This window comes from Echinococcus granulosus (genome assembly GCF_000524195.1).
Source record: "Echinococcus granulosus chromosome Unknown EG_S00018, whole genome shotgun sequence".
NCBI lineage: Eukaryota > Metazoa > Platyhelminthes > Cestoda > Cyclophyllidea > Taeniidae > Echinococcus > Echinococcus granulosus.
This window is the reverse complement of record NW_020170398.1, coordinates 1,101,190-1,117,726: the sequence shown is the minus strand read 5'-3', so window position 1 is coordinate 1,117,726 and position 16,537 is coordinate 1,101,190. Positions and strand designations below refer to the sequence as shown.

The window sequence follows — 16,537 nt, the reverse complement described above, 5'->3', positions numbered from 1 at the left end:
TTCAAATGGAATCTATCTCGTGTGACTTGTCGTTTAGTATTATCTAATTTGCTTTGGTTGAAAACACGATATTTTCCCATGGGTTTTGAACATTGACCTCCCTTGAAACGTTTCATTTGTTTGCATTTCACCTTATTTTACTTTTGATGGAAAGTCAACATCTTTATCGGGGCATTCCTTTTGCTAGGGTATTTGCCTGGATCCACTGTTTTAGTGTCCCCCTTTGGACTTTACCCATCTCCTAACGGCTAAATATTAAATGTCGCCGAATAGGTCTGTTAAGGTCTTCGTTGTGTAGCAGTTTCGAAGGAAACTCTCCAAAGTTCTTCCAATGATCAATATTCTTCTATTGAAATGAGTAGTATATGCATTCTTTGGTTCGATTAGCTTCATCCTAGCACGATTTAAAACTTTTTTCCAAATTGCTATCGCCTAATTTTATCAAAGGTCCTTTTTCTCCACTTAGAGCGTTTGGGTACTTCCTTTCCTGATACTTTGGTCTCTTTACCAGGTTCGCTTCCGTCTCAAAATGTGCAAAGCTAATGTTTAATTTATAAAATTCCAAATGATCATGTCTTTTCCCTCCACATCCACCCACGCTCCCTGCCTCCTTTCAAATCTCAACCGCCTCGTTTTACCAAGCAGAAATTCAGCCTTCGTCATTAATATTACTAGGCCTGCGATCCCTTCGCGACCTTCAGTTAAACTTTTGAACTTTTCTTGAGGCTGGATTTTCTCCCCGCTTAAAATGACTGTTAATGTTGTTCATTTTATCTGAGTCGCCTTTCCAAATCTCCAATGTCTGCTTAAGTCTTTTTTTCAAGTATTTCTCATTTGCACAAGAGCCTTGATTTCCCAAAATCTAGATGGATTTTGCCGCACTAAACCAAAAAGCCTACCCAACATTTTTCGTAACATCTTAATGTGCACGTTGTTGAGCGGTTATGGCTATCCTCACACTTCCTCATGATGGCGTATTTTTGCTTACACAAGGACGCCCACCTAAACGTGTTGGCGGAAATGGGACCACTGGAGGAGTCTCTAAAGGAGATTCAAGCCGCACACTCAGCAGTCATTGCTCCCGAGTCTTCCACATCCACCGGTGCCGATGGTACCTTCCGTCTGCGCTCCACTCCCTTTGTCAAGGCTGGTGGTGCCTCTGTGGCGGCTTCGCAAAACTCTGGCTCCACCACCTCCACCAATGGCAATCTTCTCTTGGACGCAACCATCGCTACCGGCCCTGCTGCACTCTCCTTCGCCGTCGCTCAGGCGCCTTCCACGCTGAGCATCACCTCAACATCCACGAATGGAGGTGAAGGCGGGGGTCTCTTCGGACACACTGATTCCGTCGCCACACTGCACTCACCGGATGCTGATGGAGTCTCGCGAATGCATCCTCCACCAATGATGCCTCCACAACCGGCTTCCGCCGGTCTTGGATGTGCTGGCAGTCCTGGAGTGAGTGGACCCATTTGAACGTTTGCGTTCAAAGTCCCCATAATTTCGATATACGAAAGCTATGCGTAGGGCAGGGGTACAGAACCGGATGTTCTCCTTCCTGGTTAAGTGTTCATATGAATTTCCGCTGTGTTGTGGACTGGAAACGGAAGCGCAACAATCATTACCGGATTATGCTTGAAGTCTTCTACTCGAATGGATATCTGTGGTTCCAAGCTTTTGCTCATATTTTTGTTCATCATCACTTGGTTTCTCAGCACTATCGGCTGCCAACCAAAATAACGGTGTATAAACAGGACTGTCCCAAGAAATGTACGTCGACCATTGATGGTGGTGGTAGGACATACCTGTTACGACTACCAAATTACCTTTTTGTGGGAATCTGTAAAAGCAGAAGTCCCCGTTTGACTTAAATTTTCGCACTTACGTGTTCGTTCGTTGGTTAGTAGTGGCGGATTGAAGGAATTTGGTAAGCGTATTGCCTTTTTCTGTTGCTTCAGCTTGTAGTGTGTAAGTATGCGAGAACGAACAGCTCTCCTGTCGTTAAGAAGAAGGTTTGATTGCTCATTTGATCACTGACAAATGGATTTGAAGGTTCATGCTTTTAACAGGTTTAATCGTCAATTTTTCCCTCCCTTCCCTTTTGAGCTGGGCTAATGGCTTGTGTATAACATTTGATCGTGAAAGGATACCACAGGTAAGGAGCCAAAAAATTGGCTAGGTAAGACATTTCCTCTAAGGGGGCTTCTATCCTACCACTCAAAAGAAATCCTCATTATTTGATGAAAATCCAACTTAATTTGTTCAGCAACTTAAAATAAAGTGGAATGACGAATTAAATTTTCCCACAAATAAAGTTATAAATTAGAAATCCGTCTTCAGGAATCTCACGGGATGCAACTGTCTGCGGGTGGATTTCATGGGTCTGGAAGACGAGTATTTAACTTCAAGTCAGTGAACAAGTCTTCCCGAAACTTAATAACAAATTGTGGTAAAACTGTTGAGGTAATTATAGTAATGAGAATCCTGTTTTGCAACGAAAAACTGCTTAGCGTCCATTTTGCCTTTGTTTAACTAAGAAAGCCGTCTCGCCGTACAGGGGACGGTTTTGAACATCTATGTACTGAATGATGGGCTCATAGAGCAAAGACTGGCAGATTTTATGACATCGGGAAAATTACTGTTGCTAGTGAAAGATTCTTATAAGTCTCCAAAGCATTATTTCTCCCCTTCCTCTAACTGAACTTGTATTTTCTCATAACATTGATCTCAAATGCGACGTTAAAATCAGACTATTTGGCAGGCAAAAAGCTTTTAGTTTTAATTCACCTGTTGCCTGAAATAGCGCCGTTAGTCGGTGTGAGGCTTGGTGGGAGTTATTCCATTTGACGGTCCGATAGTTGGCTGGTCGGTTGGTCACTCTGCTGAAAGGGTGATATGCACACCCCGAAATAAAACGCTTAAACCTGCCCACCATCACCTCCAATGGCATATGTGCAACAGAGGCATAAAGGCATTCTGGACGGTCGCAGTAGTCAGTCTTATAAAGGATGCGTGCGTGAAGGTGCGAGAGAGCCGACATTCCTTAGCGGTTGAAAAAGAGAATGTCCAGTTGTGCCGACCTTCAATCTCAACCACTAGTGAATTGAACAATTCAACATCCCATGCAACCTTGGTGTCAGAAAAGTAACTGACAGGGCTTCCCAACCTGTGATCCAATTACAATGTCTTGGCAGATTTGACCAATATAGCAGCTTTTTTTTTCTCAAAACAAAAGTGCTTACGGAGGTATGAGTCGGTTATCGTTGGCGTTTGACAACCTATGTCATGCCTGCAGCCTCTAAGTAGTCGAAGAGCATTTTCTCCCCCCTCCCTTGGTGGTGGTGGTGGTGGGTGGGGGGGGGGTTGGCGCTCTCTCATTTGATATGGGAATTGCGTAGAAAAGATTGCACTGTCCAATCGCGTACAGCCTCTGCTCTCACCTTTCGTCTGCGATACCTGTGTAGTGCACACCACTCCGTAAATCATATCTCGGGTGAAGCATAAACAAATGAGCGGTATCGGAGCAAATGGAGCGGTGGTATATATATGCCATGAATTTTCAGAATAATCAATCACGTTGAAAAGCCAATGGATTAATGGTGGAAGGTGAGTAAAATGCACTAGAGCCAGTAAGGATCCAGAAAATCGTTGGATAGAAAAAATGTAAGATGACCGACCTATCAATACCCTCTCTGCTGGGATTAATAAAGTCGATCTTAATGGGGCAACGTTAAGACGAATTGTGTGAGTAGACGAAAACGGATGAATGTAAGTGTATGTAGAGGACTGGAGGGTGTTGAGGCTTTGCACATGGTGAATAACATTGCCAAATTTATCCAGACATCGTATGAATGAGGCCATTTATCATTCGTGAAAGGTGGGTGGGGATTTTTGAATTTGAAGAATGTGCACAGGATCCGGATTAGAAATTGATGTGGTAGGATAGAGTGAAATTTGTCATCGAAGACCACATACTCACAAATCAATCCTCTGTAAGATTCAACCCGCTTTCTCTTTCTCTCCCACCCTCAAAGGCTTGTTTTCAAACTGAATTGAAATAACCCTTCGTATGGCTGATACAATTCGGGAGAAGTTTGAATAATCAGAGGCACATTTTCTACTTTTCTACCCGCATTTTCCTTTGCCTGCTTCCAAAATACTGAGCGAAGCGCGTCCGTGGTTGGTGTCATGCATTGCACGCTCTGTCAAGTGGCACTGATAGCACACTGGCAACCGAAAAAGAGTAGCACAGGGAAAAAAAACCTACAAACTGCAAGTATGTATGCAGGTAGCCTTCCTCCCTCCGCCCTCCGCCCTCCTCCTCAAAGAAGGAAAAGGTATCTCCGTTGATGTAATGCCAACCGCTCATCGCATTCATCACTTCGTTGATTTATTGCTCGTTGGATCCACCTTCATCATCGTTGCACCGCTTTATGGGCCATACTTTTAAAAGCTGACTGAGTTTTCGAAGTTTCATCTCTCCAACCGGTGAATGTTTCTATGGTTGTGTGTTTGTATCCCTCCACCATACTGGGCTTGAAGTAAAGCCATCGAAACTGTCATCAGCCAGTTGAGTAAGAAGGTGATGTGATTCGATCAACAGGCAATAACGAATGGTGACGCTGCCTTCACCATTTCCATTTTCCCTCCCCCCAAAAAAAGCGCAATGAATGGTCTGTCAGTTCGTGACCAGACAAGGCTTCTGTCATGCTCTCTGGAGCATCTACGATTTTCTTTTTCCTCCTACGTGTATTGGATGTGCTTCTCTTCTCCTTGCGATGAGGAAACGAGAATTTGGGTAGGAGAGAAGCTGAGATGTAAGAGAAGGAGGCGAAGCAGGTACCTCTTGAAGGGAAAGCATACCTATCAGTAGCATCCATAATTACGCTCGTTGTTACTATCCCTAGATTTCATTTCTTTTTAATATCACTGCCTAAGGGGGAATGGTTTTGGTGAACCATTTCTCTCCAAATTCATTGGGTTCTTTCCCATTGGTGTTTATTCTTAGCTTTAGTACCCATTTATGCTCGTCAGCTTGAAACCTTTCGCCCAATCTGAATAATCAGGGAAGGTTGGGGCTTCAATACGGATGTCTTGGTTGTCAACCTGCATGAGTAAGCCAATGACGTGGTGGTGGTGCGCATGGCTGCTAGCTGACCACCAGGGGCACGGAATGACCTTGGCCCCATAGGGATTATCAGCATATTTAATGTCTACCTGTACATGGTATTGGCCGAGAGTTCCGAAACTTTCTACGATGTTCAGGAATTAGATATAAACAAAAGGAGATTCCTAGTAAATCGGGACAGAAACTTTTTCTGGGGTAGCAGGCAGACCCAGCAATTGTGTAGGTCTAAAATAAACTCCTCCGTGCATAGTGACTGGCTATACCTGAATTAATAATCCACGGTATTGAGAAGCCCTATTCGTATATGAAAGATGTATCAAGACATTGGCCGTTCATGAAAGCTAGTGATTTAGGCGCCTACAAACAATTATATTGATGAAGGTTGGATAGAAAGTGAGGATTTAAATGGCTAAAACAACTTTTATTAAGCCTCACTGATCCCGTTTTGTCCTTGATGCTCCAAGCTTAACCGTAGTAGTCATGGATGAGGCGCCTGTTTGTATTCCGCAGTATCTTGATGTTCTACCAGATACTTGGTAGGGCTCAGCTAACAAAGTCGTCCGGCTAATACAAGTTTTATTCATTCCCTTCTTTTTGCCTGTTGTAGACGGCTGAGTCGCTGTTGAATGGTGGTGGTGGTAGTGTTATGGGAGGGGACGTATTGAGCCTTTTCGATCACAATCAGTCCATCTCCGGTGCTCCGACACTCCACTCCGCCTCCTCCTCCTCCTCCCTCGGTCTCCTCCCCATCAACTGTGATGTAGTCTCCGGTAGGTTAATTCCTCCTTTCATCCACTTCGGTTTCATCCATCCGTCCATCCATGGATTTTACCAAAGTGAATTTTTCATATGCAATGACCTGGAGCCTTTAGTGCTGTAACTGAACCTAATCATAAAGGTCTCCATTGATCAAATGACAGATTTTAATGTCCTATTGTCAACTAATCTCTTAAACATAGTGTCGCTCAAGCCTCAAACACTTAAATAAGTGTTTATTCACGGCGGTGTTTTTATCGTCAAACTTTTGATCAGTGGTTTGACACTTGAAAACGCAGAGAGCCTCTGCACTTTTTACGAGTACTTTGTTAACCTTTGAAGCTATCAGAATTCTCCTTTCCCGTGTTATGAACGTTTAAAAATGCCATCTCTTTTAACAATGCAGCCGATCTGAAAGGCATTTAAACTACTGGCCTGTGGATCGTAATGCGTTAGACCGTAGCCGTTGGTTTTACGTGCCATGTGTAATTACGGCGAAGATTAACACATGTCAGTATTTTTGCCATAGCAAACAGAATGCATGATGGGATTTGCTGACTCACTCGGCATGCATTTGCGTACCCTCACATTTGTGTTCCCGACTTTTTTGCCTCTCCCTGCTCCTTCACTGCGATCTGGCAGTTGCAGCAGCGCCTCTTTCATGGGTTGCAAATTCCGCACTACTCAAGTCCCCAACATGAAACGCCATTTACGCATTGGTCTTCACCGAATGACACTCGTACCGATTGTACTCGACTCCTCTCATTCTCCCACCCCATTCGGTCTCTGTAACGGTGGAATTGGGCTCTGGTTTCTGTATGCTGACACACTATCCCTTTTGACGTCTCCAGACCTGAGTATTTATTTAGCCATCGTACGATGGAATATCCCCGAAGGTCTTCCACTTTCGTGAAGTATATGGCAGCTTTTGGTAGTGTCTCAGAGAAGCCCTACATCTGTATAGGCCGTCCGATTACTGTTCCAAAGACAACTACTGCGGACGATTGAAGTCACGGAGTCTCAAAAAAGAGGACTGCCAGTTCTGCATCGTAGTCGGTAACTGAATGAGGATCTGCCTATAGTGTTATTTACCAAAGCAGTGAAAGCCTAATTCAACCCGGGTACATGAAACTTCTCCTTATCAAGGAAAACAAATAGGTTTTTGGACGGTATTAATGTAGTGGTGAGAGTCAGGGTAGGTTTGAAATAATGACGGGACTATTGAGGAAAAAGATTCTTCACAGTCCTTCACGAGTCGCTCCTCACGAGGGCAGCTTAGTCCTTACGTTCCCCAAATGGTTATGCTAAAGGCTCTTGACTACTTGTTTAAAGGACAATCAAAAGACCACAAAGCTGTAAAATTGCCCCCAACTTTCCATAGGGTTTTTAATAGATACTGCTGGAGCTGTGAGAAATCTTCATAAAAGTCTCCTCAAATGATTAATGGAAAATTTACCTTTGCTGAGGTTTACCTCCCTTTCTCCTTTTGGAAGCTCTCGGGTCCGTAGCGGACTCGGGCTCATCGAACGCTCTGGGCGAGATGAACACAGACGGTGGTCCACTTCAAACCGCCATGCTAAACAACAACGCGGAGGACGATGACGAAGAAGAGGAAGAGGAGGAAGACGGCGGAACCACAGAGGGTTGTCTCACTGAGGACGACGAAAATGACGAAACTCTGGAGGCTGGCTTGCAGTCTGAGAAGTCTTCTTCTGTTGCTGCAGCTACTGCCTCGGCTTCTGCTACATCTGCGGCTGCTACGATGGGTAGGTCTGAGTCGATAGACACACCACTACTGTGAAGTTTGCTAGCAATCGAGATTACGAAACGGAGCAAATAGAAACAACTTTTCTCAATAAATTTCATCTATTTGCTTTAGTTGGCAGAATTGAGTTAAAAATATGCGATTTAGTTACATCAGACTGTTAAATAAACGTCAATTTGTTGTCTTTTGAAGTATTGAAGGCAATCGAAACCCATTTTAAGCCTACCATCGGTGACTATATAAACAACGAAACAAGTGTTTTAAGCATTCCTTCTTGACGTCTGTTGTGGGCCTATGTGCGACCAATATTTTATGATTAACCGGTCAAGATTATAAAGCTTCCTTCGAGAGATTGCCTATCGATACTTGAGTCACGAATATCCTCTGAATCATTCGGCTGCGTGTAGAAGAGCCATCTATACAGGCGAAGGGGTGGAACGAGGTGACAGGAAATTTCGGAAATTTCTTGTCTTTTTCCATCATTTCTCAAATAGATGTTTTATTTTCTGAACAATTGGACTTGTCATTGGCTCCGTTTTGCTCCCTCAAACTGGTTCATTTTCTTTCAATTGAATCATGACGCCTCATATATCTACCACCGGATCAAGGGTCATCTCCTCCTAAAGTCGGTTGGTAGGCTTCTGTAAAAGTCGGTCCTAACTGGTACACTAAATGTTAATAGCGGAAGAAAACTCTTTTCTTGATTTTTTTAACCTTCCAAGTAGTACTTTCCATCATGAGTGAATTTGGCGTCGCCTATTCATTGTGCACACATTAACGTCAGTGAGTGAGTTCCTTTAATCAACTCATATATTCTTCGAAATCTTCAAAGTAATACGTTTTTTAGCTGTGAGTAGACCAGTACGGTTGCCTCTGCTATTCCTATGGTTTCAAATCACTCTCCTACCATCAGCCGATGACCACTTAAGCAGGCCTGTCCTTTGGACCTGGTAGCGACAAGCCTGTGTACCCACAAACTTCTCCGTGACCTTGGAATGACCCCATCCATACACACAGCCTGCTGAGTGTGTTTGGCGCAGCAGCTGCCATAGCCGGGGTGGTGGTGGTAGTGGTGGCGTGTCAGCACTTTTTTCGGTAGATTATAGATAAGGTTTCTTTCCCATCTCCTCCCCTTTTGACTTCACCCCACCTGTTCCCGCCATGGATATGAGGCAGAGGTGCGGGCGGCATTCGTCAATTCCCAGTATCCCCTCTACTACCGCACTTTCTCTGGCATGCACAGTTCTGCTGATGTTATTTGAGGTTGGAGAAAAAAATCTTTCACTTGCCCAACTTTGGAATCCCTGCTTTTCACCGTCTCTTGAGTACAGGCGAGTTCATTACTAGGTAGGCATGACTACTTTTCCCCTCTTGAATTCCCCCCTCCTCCGCCGTATTGAGCTGCCCAAGTGACTGGTGTGCTTATTCTAGCGTGAAAAGGCAAAAAATGGCTATGACAGCAGGCTCGCTTGGGTTAAGCCCTTTTAGTTCCTGACTAAGAAACAAACCATTGCCCTGTTAAATGCGCGCTAGAGCCAGGTACGCCTACGCCGTAGGGAGAACACGTACCGGGTTGGGCTTTGGTTCGTGCGTACGCAGGATCGCGCTGAGTCAGCCCGACGGTCGGTTGCTTGGTCGGTGCCTGCAACAGCAGCAAATGAGTGAATTAAGTCGGAATGCGCTAGGTAAATGCAGTAAAAGTACGCGCGTACAAAAAAGAAACGGCAGAGTGGAAAGGTGAGCTGGGGCGATGCCTTCGTAACGTGCCAAGTGCTTTCTTGCGCCTCTTCTTATCCCTCTCACAACCAAAAAATGAGGCTTTCCAGCGGCTTGTTAAGTAGTGGGGCGCCATCTTGAAGCTCTGACTGTGTAGGTCCCTCACATCTCACTCCTTATTATCTGAAAGATACAATTTGGCTTCGATCTAATGTGACGCAGTTCTTAGACAAAACTTCCATTTCATCAACAAACGCTAATTACACTTAAAGCGATTTTGCTTCAATAAATGCTTACGGAGTTACTCCTTCAGCATCCACTCCACTTTACCTTTCTGTTCAGTGATTTGTTCAAAACTGGTCTATGAAGGGGAGCATCACAGGTAGACATTCACCACCTGAAATAAAATTTTGTTTGGATGAAAAGTGAAAAAGGTCACTGTCGACTGCATACAATATGCCTTGATCAGACGTGGAAGGTCTTCTGGCTTCGAAAATAAAGAAATCAGAATCGGGCAATAAACTACTTGTAAACAGCTACCTACTTCATCAGATGAGGCGATAGTGAATTCTGGAAATCGGTGAGTGGAAGAGTGCATGAAGCTCTCCATGGCCTTTGGCTCGTTAGTCGATTGATATGGAATCGTGGAGCGCTTTCAGGTCGCGTAAATTTGGTGGAGAGATGTGTTGAGAAGCATAAAAGAAATAAATGAATGCTCTGTCTGCTATCGACGAACAAATTTACCGTGGTTAAACTTGCTTTTAAGAAAGATACGCTCTTTCGTCCTAATCAGGTCTGTTAGATCACTTTTGAAGCACGAGAATATCGGTACTGCTTCATGTTATCAGTGTCCTGTTCGATGTCGTTCCCGATCACGGTAGCTAGTTCGGACTTTTGACCTTTATCAACCGGATAAGGTTGGTTCATGACACGTTGGATCCATTGGGTCACGTTTGATGTGACCTGGAGGCAAGTCAGTACCCCTACTAGAATCCCACTATCTTGCCCACTGTTTGCAAATTGGAGGAGTCTTTCTATGTCGATTTGGTGCATCGCTGCAGCAATTTCTTCACAAAATCGGCCACACCACAGCCTTGTCTTGGGAGTGACTCAGCTGATGACACAGTGTGTGTTGAGAGGGTGAAATAGCGTCTGACTCCTTGCTTCCATAAATATTTCGCCTCTTCCATATTCACCTTCCCCTCCCTCTTCAAACACATTTTGGATTCAAATTGAAGGGTCTTTTACAGTCACCTGTTGGTATGTTTTAAACATCATGCCATCAATTTCGCCAACCATCTCTACGATTGGTCTGTAAAGGTTTCGTGTTGAATCTACGTTAATTCCTGCGTGAAAACTTGCTATTGCGACAGTCACCTACTAGATCGTGTTGTAGCTTTACTACTTTCCCCCTTCGACCAGGTGGAGTCTAAGGGTTTAAGTACCTTCAGATAATCATTGACGGCCTTCAGCTAAGTCACCCAGACCCTACTCTCTGTTGTTTCAGTAGCACTCATAACGTCCAAGTCATTGAACCTAACAAGACCAGTTGAAGTCTTGACCTCGAGGTCGGTGTTTTGGATTCCATTTGTCTCCCTTTTTTGTGTTTGACTAATAAAGCTCCGTAAAAATGGATAATCCCTGTCCCAGATTTTCAAATAGTTACTCCTGGCAGCGAACATTCAACTTTGGGTTTTGCTTGGATAAGCCATTCAACGTATGCAACCATTTTGCAAAAGAATTTTCACAAAGAATTTGTTCTTACAGTTCCTATCTTCAACATAACGGATCTAAGATGCTTTTACCCTTAAAGCTCATTTAGATCTTGTGGCTAAGACCGTCAAGTTATTGAAGTTATCTCGCGGATTTGTTGAAGCAAATGCCTTAATGCGTCGAATCTTGTTGCCAATTTGTGGGTGGACATTGGTGTCTTTTACTTTGGGTTCATTTCAGGTTTCTGGCACGGTGTGCGACTCTTTATCATGATTAAATGCACCAACTGGCACAAAACCTCCCATTCTAGCCTTCAGGCAACGTAGTCTTTGTGTTCAGTAACCAGTCGCACCTTCAAAGCGTTAAATCCATCATTTTTTTGAATGCGGTTCTTGGATGGATCTTGTAGCTAAGATTACCGTAATCCATTCACGATCTTCCTGTAGTTCCTCTAATTGTATTGTTGAAGTAATGAAAGTGGGGCACCCTCACAATAAATCGTATATTTCTAAACCAAAAAGTACCTATAACAATCTATGTTATCCACATTTTTTGTAGAAAAATCAGTACTTTATCCCAATCAGGCCCTGCCCCCTCCGGTGTACACGAACATCAGCAAGCTGCAGGCAGCGGCCCAAAGGAGCGTTGGAGGGGCTCCCAAGGATTCCTCCTCCGCCGCCCCCGATGATCCACGACGAGCCGAGACTCCCCCTCTTGCCAGTCCCACTCATTCCCTCTACGACAACCAACCAGGTGGGTCTCGCTCCACTTTTGGGAAAAAAAAAACACCGAATTTGGCTCAAGTTTCGACTTTGATGTAGTTGCTTTCAAGTTAAATAGCTTAGTGAAGGCTGTAATTAATGATTTCGTAAAATGATCCTTTTTTTCAGGAATTCAACTCTAATTTAGAGTGGGATGCTTTAATTTTCTAATCAGTTGAAGTCAGAAATAGCGACAATTTTTCACGGAGTTGTTTGTTGTTTTAACTGCCACAAGTCACTCTCCTTTTCTCCTCCCCCTCCCCCCCCTGTTGTTCATCGTTTTGATGCGTTCATTTGCTGACATTTGAGAGACATGGTCGTCCCATCATGCTGTGGCTTGCTTGGGGAGTTGTCTATTACTGCCCTTCACCCTAGTTTCACCTTTTTATGGTTATCATGCATGTAGTTTTCCTTAGGCAACTTTCTACCTTCCTTTCCCCTCCTTTCCTTCCTTCCTTTTTATGCTGTTTTGAATTCTTTCCAATGCAATGGTTGAATACTTACGAAGTCCGAGAAAAAGGTTTGACAATGAAAGCTAATGCGCTTCAGTCATTCGGATGAAGCACACAAATATCAGCTAAAACGAAAGTGAATAGTAAACGATGTGGAAGGGGGCTTGCAGTTAAGAAAATTGGGAGAGACATGTCGATGATTTTGCCAGTCAACATCCACTAGACTATTCGCTCCTCATATCCACAGGGCTGCTTATTTTTTTTTCTGAATCCACGATGTTTGTCAAAACTTGTCCCCACTGACAACTGCCACATATGTCCATATTTTTAGCCCAGCTGGCTGTGAGAAATGCCTTCATGGGTTGATAAACTTTCTGCTGCATTCTCTCAACATTGGGGCCCTTCTCGAGGGGTGTGGAGGTCACTTTGGGTGCATCGCCTCACTAATTAATTGCCCTGCTGTCATTTTTTTTGTTTGGGTTATAATTAAGCAGACTTTTGGATTGGAACTGGTCCCTCCATGCCTCAATGCTTTATGCATTTCGCAAATAATTATAACTCTACCAGACATCATGCGTAGGAGTCACGCTCTTTCTCTGTGAAGATTCCTACCTCCCTCCTGAATGGTAGACTGATGGGAAGGGACAAAACCCCCTTCTTGCCCCTCTCACTCCCTTAATGAGGGCGTTTAAGCTGGGGACTTATTTTCATCACTTCCGGCAATGGAGACACACTTGCCACTGCTGTCGATTGTTGATGTGTCTGCGCGGGTCTTCCCAGTCTTCCACTTAAGTTGCAAGTGGCTTCCATACCTTCTTCCTTCCGCCTCTTTCCAGCTCTGTTATAAACTAGTGTTTATGTGCGTTAGTTTTGACTCTGTCGAGCTTCCAGTTGAAGTAAGTGCGAGACAAAGACTTCAGTGTAGACTTCTTAATTTGCCAACGTGTATGACTAAGCAGGCTGTACGGCGTGTACGTACGTGACTCCCAGCTGCCTCTACCGGAGACAAGGTAGTTCCATTCTCGGTTATTTGTTGTATTTTATTGGCCTTAACCTTGAGGGATTTGAACGAGAGCGCTAATCCCGAGATGTTCTACCATATTCAGGAAATGGGCACAAAAAGAAGACTCCCAACGCAGGGAAACAGACAAGTTTTCCGGAGTTCCTTCTTTGGCTATTAGCTAAAACATATGGTTTTGCTGTTGAAAAACTTCTAATCTGAAGTGGTACTTTCTCCTTCGAGCCTGTTTCGGCTAAGTGTAACATCCATTCCTCCACGATTCGGCTCATCACTCACCTCTCGATTTTTTTGGCCTTCGCTAACTTCAGAGGGAATGCGGGTCTCCCTTGTTCGATGCTGCGGCTTCGTTGTAGAGCCTCCAACCACATGCGGTGCTCGTCAAAAGTATCCTCTCAATATGACTTGCTTGAATAATACTTGGTAGGTTAATCGTGTGGATATCTACGAGGTGTATGAATGTCGTTGAGGTTGACCGCCTGGCTATATTTGAATATCCTTGCGTGATCTTTATTCCTGTCTTACACCTTGTTACTGACGGTCATGGCCGACGTAGAAGACTAATAACCAAGAGAACTGGAAAGTGACTCTCAAAAGACAATTGAGGATTATGTTGTCGGGGAAAAAGTTATGCCCTTTCAAGTAAACATACAATTACGTGGCTCTGTTCAACCTCCCGCTATTCGGCCTCCACAGTGGCGAAATAGAGCTCAGGAAAGAACTTTTCGGAAGTGACTCGGATTCTCTAGTATAGATACGAGGTCATTACCCGTAGAATTTTCGACTTCATTCCACTAGTTTTTTTGGACTCGTTGTGATGCATGAAGTTCGTTTTCCACAGCTCATTCAGTGGTCCGATGTCTGCAGGACGGTGTAAATTACCGGTACAATTGATAACGAACATAACAGCACTTTTCCAGGTCCAAATCCGCCGCTTCTTGTCGTGGTAATGTCTGTGTGGACTAAATGCAGTCTCTACCTCTTTTAACAGCATTTTCATCTCTCCAGCCCTTCGTAAAGGTGTCCCCATAGCAACCCATTCACCACAGTCAGTCAACCAAGGGAAAGGCATGATGAATGCGTCCAGTTATGTGCTATTCTCTCACCACATGGGCTCCTATATCCCACCTGAAGCTCTCAGAACGGATGACCTTATAACTTCGCCCTGCACTTCCCCTAAGGACGATATGTTAGGTTATTCCATTGGTCACTCAGAGAAAATTCTTCACTTGGCTCTTCTCCTCTGAATGGTGAGGAAATAATGCGAATCTTTCCAATATTTTGGCAAAAAAGTGCCCTAAAACCATAGGTGTGAACACCAAATTTTGGCGTCTGTTTACCTGTACTGCGCGCGCCGGTTGTGTTTATGCAGCCACCGGTTGTGAGAGAAATGGGAAGTTTGCACACTGGCACTAAAAATCAGTTGATTCTCGGAAATTTTCTGCCCATTAATTGACCTACTGTCCTTCCAAAACAATGCACATTAATTTCCTCCATTGAAATTGTTGTTGTTTGTGGTGCATTCATCGTCTTAATGCCTGAAGATGAAATAAGTGCGGCGAGCACACCAGCAACAGAGTTTTGTGTGTAGGAGACTTCGATGGCGGAAAGAATGGAGGCCTGACACGCAAAATGTTCCTACTTTTGCCGGGTGTCGAAATTTTGAATGGCCTGTACCAGCCAACTGCAAAACGGTGATACTGACGCCATGGAGAAGGCGTCCAATTTTACTAGCAAAGAAAACCACTTTGCGGATTCTAATTGTGGCCATTTATCATGCCCTCTGTTATACCAAGTATGCCCCTGCTAAGGGGGCCAAAAAAAACCGTGTCCCACAATGTCTTAGAAGAGGGTTTCCTCTACCACGAACGTTGTCTGAATATTTTTCATCTTCATCCTATCCTATTCTTCTAACAACAAGATCTACCTCTTCATTGATTCATCCATTTTTGGCCGTCTGTCTACTCAAAATCGGGACTTTTGTACACATCCTCCAGCTTGAGGCTCCAATGTTGCAGCCTTTCATGCCTCGATAATGCTAGCTTTGAACTTGTAAGCGTCGGTAACTCTGAAGAAAGTCGTTGGAGGTAATATTTTACTAGAACCCTATTTTTTATTTACCGTGGAATCGATGTACAAAATAGGGTCCTAAGTTTGCGCTTCTTTGGTGCGAGTTTTGGATGGCGGGTTCGGAGGTTTGGCGCTTAGATTCCACGCACACACTCCTCCTCCAACTTCCTTCTTAGGCACAAGGAGGCGAAATATGATTCCGGATCGGCGCCTGAAGCCTCTTTTTTGCGCGCCAAATGCTAGACAAACAATCATATGCAAACATTGGAGACAGATGAATCGGTACGTGAACTGGTGATGCCACCAGCAGTAACGAAATGAGTGGCCACCTCACTCACCGCTCCTTCCAACACATTGGTCTAGCTGGCTGTGTTCAAACGCGCTCTAGTAGCGGCGTGTTGTGTTTATGTGTGCATGGGAGAATTCACATTCTCCCTCTTTAGCCTCTGCTCGCCTTCCAATCGCTATAATAAATTATGGTTCTTACTACGTCACATAGAAATTCCCCCACTGTTTTCACACTTAGTCACTACCACCATTGGTGACGTTGGTGCTTCTGCTTCTATTGGGCTATTTACTGAAATTGTCGTCTTGTGCACTGCCTTTGTTTCGTTTTGTGAGAGAATTAAGTTTGGGAGGTTTGTTTAATTAATTCGCGATTACCGAGACATCTACGCAGTGGCGTATTTTGGGGCTGTTCAGGTCAAATGGGGACTTCGGGTTTACAAACTACTTTAACGGACTTCAAGGAGTGATAAGTAAATTTTTCTTTTGCATGATCCAATGGCCCATTTACCCGATACCAAGAAAGGGGTTTCATCATAGAACTGTCCTGGGGGCAGTGGTACTAAAACCTTGACCTCCAAGGTACTCTTTTAGGAATTCAAACAGACCGATACCATTTGAAGTGAGGTTTATGCTATGGAAGGAATGCGGTGCTAACTCTCAGCTAAACTGTAATGTGCCTGTGTCTGCAGGTTTTGACGCCTTTGTTGATGCCCGTACTCATGCATCACCACCATTGCCTGCCAACCCGTCCAGCGCTACAGACTTGGTTGGGTCACGAAATATGCGCCGACTCTTGGTGGTAGTTATAAGACTTATTTGCCACCAATTAATGCTTTTAGCACTGCCATTGTAGTAAGTCTTTATTAGAAC

At 44.2% G+C, this 16,537-nt stretch overlaps 1 protein-coding gene across 1 annotated transcript; it reads left to right on the top strand. All coding sequences in view use genetic code 11, as the record gives it.

Annotated features, from left to right (window-relative positions):
• Positions 1-969: 969 nt before the first annotated feature.
• EGR_03523 (hypothetical protein) lies at positions 970-14,556 on the top strand (the record flags this gene model as incomplete). The annotated part of the gene is made up of 6 exons (XM_024492772.1): positions 970-1,458; positions 5,736-5,898; positions 7,378-7,650; positions 11,637-11,831; positions 13,621-13,732; positions 14,301-14,556. 6 exons carry the CDS (start codon positions 970-972, stop codon positions 14,554-14,556), a joined length of 1,488 nt encoding a protein of 495 aa, XP_024352905.1.
• Between the last annotated feature and the right edge of the window lie 1,981 nt (positions 14,557-16,537).